Source organism: Physeter macrocephalus, chromosome 6 (assembly GCF_002837175.3).
Source record: "Physeter macrocephalus isolate SW-GA chromosome 6, ASM283717v5, whole genome shotgun sequence".
Classification (NCBI taxonomy): domain Eukaryota; kingdom Metazoa; phylum Chordata; class Mammalia; order Artiodactyla; family Physeteridae; genus Physeter; species Physeter macrocephalus.
In genome coordinates, this window is record NC_041219.1 from 33377235 (window position 1) to 33384894 (window position 7660).

At 36.9% G+C, this 7660-nt stretch overlaps 1 protein-coding gene across 1 annotated transcript in view; it reads left to right on the plus strand.

Moving 5' to 3' along the window:
* ACTR6 (actin related protein 6) overlaps positions 1 to 4553 on the plus strand; it is a 39236-nt gene extending 34683 nt beyond the window's left edge. Inside the window, exon 11 of the mRNA XM_024127322.3 lies at positions 2595 to 4553. Within this exon, the coding sequence (XP_023983090.1) occupies positions 2595 to 2724 (130 nt within the window). The 3' untranslated portion in view covers positions 2725 to 4553. The remainder of the gene's footprint in view (positions 1 to 2594) is intronic.
* The last annotated feature ends 3107 nt before the right edge of the window (positions 4554 to 7660 follow it).

Consider the following 7660-nt stretch of genomic DNA (forward strand, 5'->3'; position numbering starts at 1 on the left):
CTACTGGCCATATACCCAGAGAAAACCATAATTCAAAAAGACACATGCACACCAGTGTTCACTGCAGCACTATTTACAATAGCCAGGTTATGGAAGCAACCTAAATGCCCATCGACAGACGAATGGATAAAGAAGATGTGGTACATATATATAGTGGAATATTACTCAGGCATAAAAAGGAATGAAATTGAATAATTTGTTGAGACATGTATGGATCTAGAGACTGTCATATAGAGTGAAGTAAGTCAAAAGGAGAAAAACAAATATCGTATATTAACACATGTTGTGGAACCTAGAAAAATGGTACAGATGAACCGGTTTGCAGGGCAGAAGTTGACACACAGAGAAGAAACGTATGGACAGCAAGCGGGGGAAGCTGTGGGGGGGTGAGGATGGTGGTGTGATGAATTGGACGATTGGGATTGACATGTATACACTGATGTGTAAAACATTGATGACTAATAAGAACCTGCTGTATAAAAAAATAAAATTTAAAAATTTAAAAAAAAAGAAATGATAAACTTTACTTTCAGTGGATGAAAGGGGATGAAGTATGTGAAGTAGCATCCATTATGGTTGGTACATAATGTGTGCTCAGGTAATGTAAGATTACTTCCCTATAGTGAATCAGTCCTCATTACTTGGAGATTTTTTTACAAGCAAAGCAGTTAGGTTATTATCTATTACATTTGGGACTTCCGTGGTGGCACAGTGATTAAGAATCCGCCTGCCAATGCAGGGGACACGGGTTCGAGCCCTGGTCCAGGAAGATCCCACATGCTGCGGAGCAACTAAGCCCGTGCGTCACAGCTACGGACCCTGGGCTCTTCAGCCCGTGAACTGCAACTACTGAGCCTGTGTGCCACAACTACTGAAGTCTGTGCGCCTAGAGCCTGTGCTCTGCAACAGGAGAAGCCACCGCAATGAGAAGCCCGTGCACAGCAATGAAGAGTAGCCCCCGCTCGCCGCAACTAGAGAAAGCCCGCATGCAGCAACGATGACCCAACGCAGCCAAAAAGAAATAAAAAATAAAATAAATTTTAAAAACTTTATCTATTTGATTTATCTGAGATATGCCATTTCTAGAGAGTTTATATGAAGAATAGAAATATGAGAATTTAACCAAGATAAATTATGTCAATTGGTAAGTTGTTTTGGAATGTTTTAAAATAATTTAAAATACTTAAAGTAAACTTTTACATTTAAGTAGTCTTTTTTTAATTCAAAACTATTTTATATGTACCCCCTATCCTGTTTTATGAGAAAAAGCAGATAATTAAGGTACAATTTTAGAGCTGTAAGAAAGGCTTATAGATCATCCTCTTCTGTATACTTATTTGTAAATAAACAAGGGCTCATGAGTTAGCAAAGGTCTTATGATAAGTTAATAGCAGTAACCAGACTAAAATTCAGTTCTCTTTACCTGGAGTCAGAAGTTCTCACCAAATCTATGTCTAAATAAGCCCCCATCACTGCTCCACTGTTTTAAGCGGCAGAGTTGCAAACAAGACCCCACATACCTGATTTTTAATTTTAGAGTTTTGTTTCAAAACTAAAGAAGAATTTTTCAAAATCAATAGCAGTTAATAGAAGGCGCTCATCTGATCACTTAATTTTATAGCTATCAGATAAAAGAATAAATTATCATTAGATATTGGAATGATTTTTATCAGCATTAATGTTCATATACTGTTTAGAATATGAAGCATATTGGATTTTTATCCTCCATTTTAAGTGTAAGTCATGCATACATTACAGGCCAAGGGATCTATAGAAATAGTTTTTATTCTTTTATTCATCAAATCTTTATTGCACATCTGATTTTATAGATAGATATATATCTAGGGTTTTTTTTTAAGGTTAGGAAATACAGTAAGGAAAACCCTTTTTTATCATTTTTCATATTTAAAGCTGAATTGGGGCAAAGGAAGAGTAGAAGTAGAATTACACAAATTCAACCAATTATACACAATTACAACCAATTACCTTGGTTGTACATAAACTAAAAGTTTGATGTGCTCTAATTTTACTTATTGTCCATGTACTACCATGTAGCAAGTTTATCATGCACTGTGGTTTTTAAATGTCTCATTTATTAGAGGCAACAAAGTATAGGAGCAAAAGCACAGACTGTGTGAAAACAGTTCCGAGTTGAATCCTAGTTTCAGTCTTAACCTCTCTGAACCTCATTTTCCAAATCTATAAAGTGGGCGTTATAATATCTGTTTCATTGGTTGCTGGGTAAATTGATTTGATGACATATCTTTGCCACGTACAAAAGTTAGACTCAGTTATTACAGTGTTTTTATGCATTTTTTGTATTTTGCTTGTATTCTTGTTTTTTATTAGAGGTAGAAGGTCCATAAATTCAGGGCACAGGGAAAATAAAAAGAACACTTACTTGTAGTGGTGACCAACTTTCCTTTCCGAGTTTGCTTTACTCCTATGAAGTTTATGCTTATTTTCACACTTTAAATGATTTTCTGTTAAATCGGGTTGGGTAGAGATTTCCACATTGTAGTTACTAATTAATGTTTCTGGCATTTCAGTTCTGTAAAATCATCTGGGTTCACTTATTTTACCTTTATTTTTAGCCCTATTACTTATGCCTGGGAAGGTGGAAAATTGATATCAGAGAATGATGATTTTGAAGATATGGTGGTAACAAGAGAAGATTATGAAGAAAATGGACATAGTGTCTGTGAAGAGAAATTTGATATTTAAGAAACGTTTCTGAAAGTTTTGACTGTGACAAAGGTTTAATTTTCAATGTTCTTTTTAAAGGAAGTTAAGGACCTGTGTTACCTTTCATCCTAAGATAAGATAACATCTCGAACTTATGTAAATACTTTGATCCATGGCTGATTTTCAAAGGTTTCTTAGCTAGGTTAGTAAGTAAACTGTAACTCAGACCAAATTTTCAGTTAGGAGCTCGACTTACTATAACAATGCTTATGCTGTTTCCGAGACTAAGTTATCTTTCATTAGAAGATGAAAGAGTGAGTGTATTTTAAGTTTAATTCTTTATAGCTAAAAGCACAAACTTAACTGTCTCACTGGTCAGGTTTCCTTAGAAGGTAGTTTTGTGTGACTGACTAGGAATTGGCCAGAGTATTTTCAGGCTGGTATGATTTCTCTCTTTCTTCTAGAACAAAGTATTTTATCTTTAAATTTTCATTTTTATTTGTATATACTAAAGTTGGAAAAAGTAATCTATGTGTATGTAATGTTTATTTTTTACTTAGCCTAAGTTTGAAAGGATGAAGACCAAAGCCAATTTATTGAAGTGTTTTTGGTCAGTACTCTGTTGCAGAAATGTATTATTTCGCTCATAAAAATACTATACCATTTTTTAGGATGAAATTCTTGTGTCATTGGGCTCATGAATCAAATTCCTGCCAATCTCTTTACCTTAGCTTGGATCATGTGCCTACCCCATGGCTTCAGGGATTTTAACAGCCCTACTAAGATAGCCTAGAGTGAAAGAAGGTAGTTTCCCAAAGGAAAATTAAGGTGAAGAGACAGATGCTGGGCAGGGTGAAAGAGCTGTCCACTACAATTATATTTGGATTATATGGACAGTCCCCGATTTACAATGGTTCGACTTAATGATTTTTTGACTTTACAATGGTGTGAACGCAGTATGCATTCATTAGAAACTGTTCTTCAAATTTTGAACTTTAATATTTTCCTGGGCTAGCGATATTTGGTATGTTACTCTCGTGATGCTGGGCAGCGGCAGTGAGCCACAGGTCCCAGTCAGGGTAAACAACCAATATGCTTACAACCATTCTGTACCCACCAACCATTCTGTTTTTCACTTTCAGCACAATATTCAATAAATTATGAAATATTCCACACTGAATTATAAAATAGGCTTTGTGTTTGATGATTTTGCCCAACTCTAGGCTAATGTAAATATTCTGAGCGCATATAAGGTAGGCTAGACTAAGCTATGATGCTTGGTAGGTGAGGTGTAGTAAATGCATTTTTGACTTAATCAAAGAAAATCTGTATTAGGTTAGGGCCTGGTCAGTCCTTCCTAGACCTAGACTAGTTACATTACTTGTTATCATTGCAGAGTTGCAAATTGATTGTGTTTGTGTGATACCCAGGTACTAGCATATAATCTGTGGAGAGTGTGGCAAAAAGATGCTGGTGGCATAAAAGAAGTTTTTGCAACCATACAGTGTAACTGTGCTAGAATTTCAGGGTGATGCAGTTAGAGGTATAAAGGTAAGTCACCATTTAAAGGGCTTTCCTTGACTTACCAGGACCTCATCTTGCAGGCAGAATAGTATCATCAACAGCCAAGATGTTTTTCATATGAGGAACTGGGGCATTCCTCAAAGCTGCATTTCCAAAACATGCCCTAGCTTGAAGTTTCCCATTATGTTCTGCTGAGAATAATGTGTGTGTCACATGCTTACTACAGTACACTAATTTCTGTTCACGGTGTAGTTCTCATAGGGCTCGTTTTTGAGACACTAAAAATTCATTTCTGAAATTAATGAACTAATCTAATCGTTTATCTCTAGCCTTGAAGCTCCCATCAATTTTAACACCTGCCTAATTTTGAAACTTTATTGCTAGAGATAATGTTTTAATATTATACAGTAAGTTGACTTCAAAGAGAACATTTAACATTAGCTCTAAATAATAGCAAAGTTATCTATTTTTGAAAGATGTTAAAGATCCTGATTTGAGATTCACTAGAAGTATTGAGCGAGAACTTAGCCACATTAGAGTTTATAATTTTGTGCTGCAAATTGCATGCATGGAAACAGTGTTCTAGCATTGGCCATGCATAATATACACCTTAAGACAGCAGAGGATTAGGGTTTACATCAATGACTAATCAAGATAGGATAATCCTCTCCAACACCTTTCTGTCTTGGTTTTGAATTTTTAAATTCAGTGGTGATTGGCTTGACGTGGCAAACTGATCATGTTCACCTACTTTACCTGTCCGAAATCCCTTTAAACATTTCTAGTGGAGGAATGCACAGGGAACACTTACTTCAGTGCTTTTTGTGATATATTATTTCTCAAGCTGGGTTGGTTGGCACATGGGTATTCATTATATTAGAATATTGTGTGCATGAAATAGTTCATATTGTATTTTGATAGTAGGGTAAATCCTTAAGTGGACTCTAGGAAATAAAAAGGGTGCCACTGATAAACAAATGTGGAAGAATTCCTAAAAGATGGAAAACAAATGGGATTAGGTTGTTAGAGAAACAAGAAAACCTATGTCCCAGATCAGGGCAGGAGGAAACTACTAGAGACGTAAGAGCAATTCCAGAGATGTTTTAATTCAGGACAAATAGAGGAGATCATGGGTTAGACAGTAAAAGAATGAATTGGAAACACTGAGCCCGACTCCCTTTTTTGGGGGGTGGGGGCTGTGCTGCCTGGATTGCAAGATCTTAGTTCCCCTACCAGTGATCCAACCCCGGGGCCCTGGCAGTGAGAGCATCGAGTCCTAACCACTGGACCGCCAGGGAATTCCCCCGACTCCCTTTTTGGAATGGAGGCTCAGCAGTGAGAGAGTTGAAATGTAAGGGTTGGAGAGAGAAACAGAATAGAACCTGAAATAATGTCATATCCACAAAGAGCATCAGAGTAAAAAAAACAATTTTTTTAAGGGAACAGTTAATTGTGGCACAGACCTCTGGCTAAAGACAAGAGCTCAGACCTAATTAGAATTCTGACAGAGCAGAGCCCTGGGGAGCTTATAGCACACCTTCTTCTTGCCAGAAAAGGCACCAGAATTAGAACTTAGATTCACAGACAGGTAAATAGGAATTCATAATGAAAAAACAAACAACCAAGCATTAAACGTTTGAGGGATACTTAACACCATCAAAGGGGCACCAAGTCCAACAATCAAGAATGACCCGTTGGGGGACTTCCCTGGCGGTCCAGTGGTAGGACTTGGTGCTTTCACTGCAGTGGCCTGGGTTCAAGCCGGGAATTAAGATCCTGCAAGCCGTGTGGTGTGGCAAAAAAAAAAAAAAAAAAAAAAAAAAAAGTCCCCTTATGGAATAAAATTAAAAAAATTTTATAAGTAACATTCTGTAAGAGATTGGTGAGGCAGTTGCATCTATTGCAACAAGAATAGGTTGCTATACAGGGAATATCCTGTGATAAACCATAATGAAAAAGAATATATATGTGTAACTGAGTCACTTTGCTGTAGAGCAGTAATTAACACAACATTGTAATTCAACTATACTTCAAAAATAGGTTGCTATAACAAAGATAAATCTTAGAAATTAAAAATAGGGTTACTTATGATTAATCTATGGGTTGAACAGCAGAAAGGACACTGCTAAAGACTGAAAAACTAAGCTGATGGAATTTTCCCAGAATGTAACACAATTCAGCAAGCACTGGGATGGCTGGGGAAAGAGGCTAATCAATATCCATAGTATAGGCCATGTCTACCTAAGAGCCTTCCCTACAGAAGAGGCCTTTTGATAAGCTTTCACACAGGACACAAATAGCCTCCCACTTGGGGCCTATTCTGATATGTCCCTCCACATACTTTTCTAAAGCTTCTGGTTCCCAGGTTTCTTATCTCATAGTCTTCAAGTCTCTGATCCTCTAGTCAAAACATTAGCTGTCATCTCCAGCCATATCTTCATGCAAATTGAACAGCCAGAAATGCTGCTGTCAGTTCTGCTCTCTGACATCATTTCCCTTCCCCAGTGCAGGTTAGGCTTGCCCAGCGGCATGCCATGTCAAGTGGAAGTGGTCTATACAAGATTGGACTCAGGATGGGCAAGTTAATCACATGAGCTCACACTTAGAGCATTTACTCTTACTACACCGTTTACCTTTCCCTCAACCCACATCTGACCAAAGAGAAAAAATTCATACCTGGTTTATGAGTGACTATGCATGATATGCCTGGCACCAGCCAGAAGTGAAGTGATGGTGTAAATCAAATGTTGAATTATTACACCCATGACTAAAGAGCTGCCTAATAATATCACTGGTCACAGAGTTGTTAAGTGACAGAGTTTATCTGTAACAGCAACTTTTTGATTTTTATGTTCAAAAACCTTTTAGCACATAAGCAATTGCACAGAAAAAAGGTCTCAAGAATGGGTTTCAGTCTTGAACATTATGTATATAAATTATATGAGAGAAAAGTTTTATCTCATTTATTTCTTTGAGTTAAAAAATCTTTTATTTACCCGGATAGGACCTAAAATATGTGAATAATCTAAGAAGTTTAAGCAGCCTTAAGCACTATGAATCAGGATGCTAATTGTCATGAACATAATTTACTGAATATTCTAATAGGAGGTAAGCTTTTCAATGATTGGTAATGGATTTTATTTACACAGGGAAAAAAATACATTGCCCTTAATTGCCTCACAAAGGTTTAGCCTCAAATTGAATGACAATACCCTTGGGAATTTTTTAAAGCCTAATAACTGTATGGAGCTGTCACTAGGTGGAGTGGCACTGCTAGGATAGGAATTTCTCTTTAGGAATTAATGCCCCAGAACCTTCAAAAACCATTCAGTAGCTGAGTACTATTCCATTGTATATATGCACCACATCTTTATCCATTTATCTGTCGATGGACACTTAGGTTGCTTCCATGTCCTGGCTATTGTAAATAGTGCTGCTATGAACATTGGGG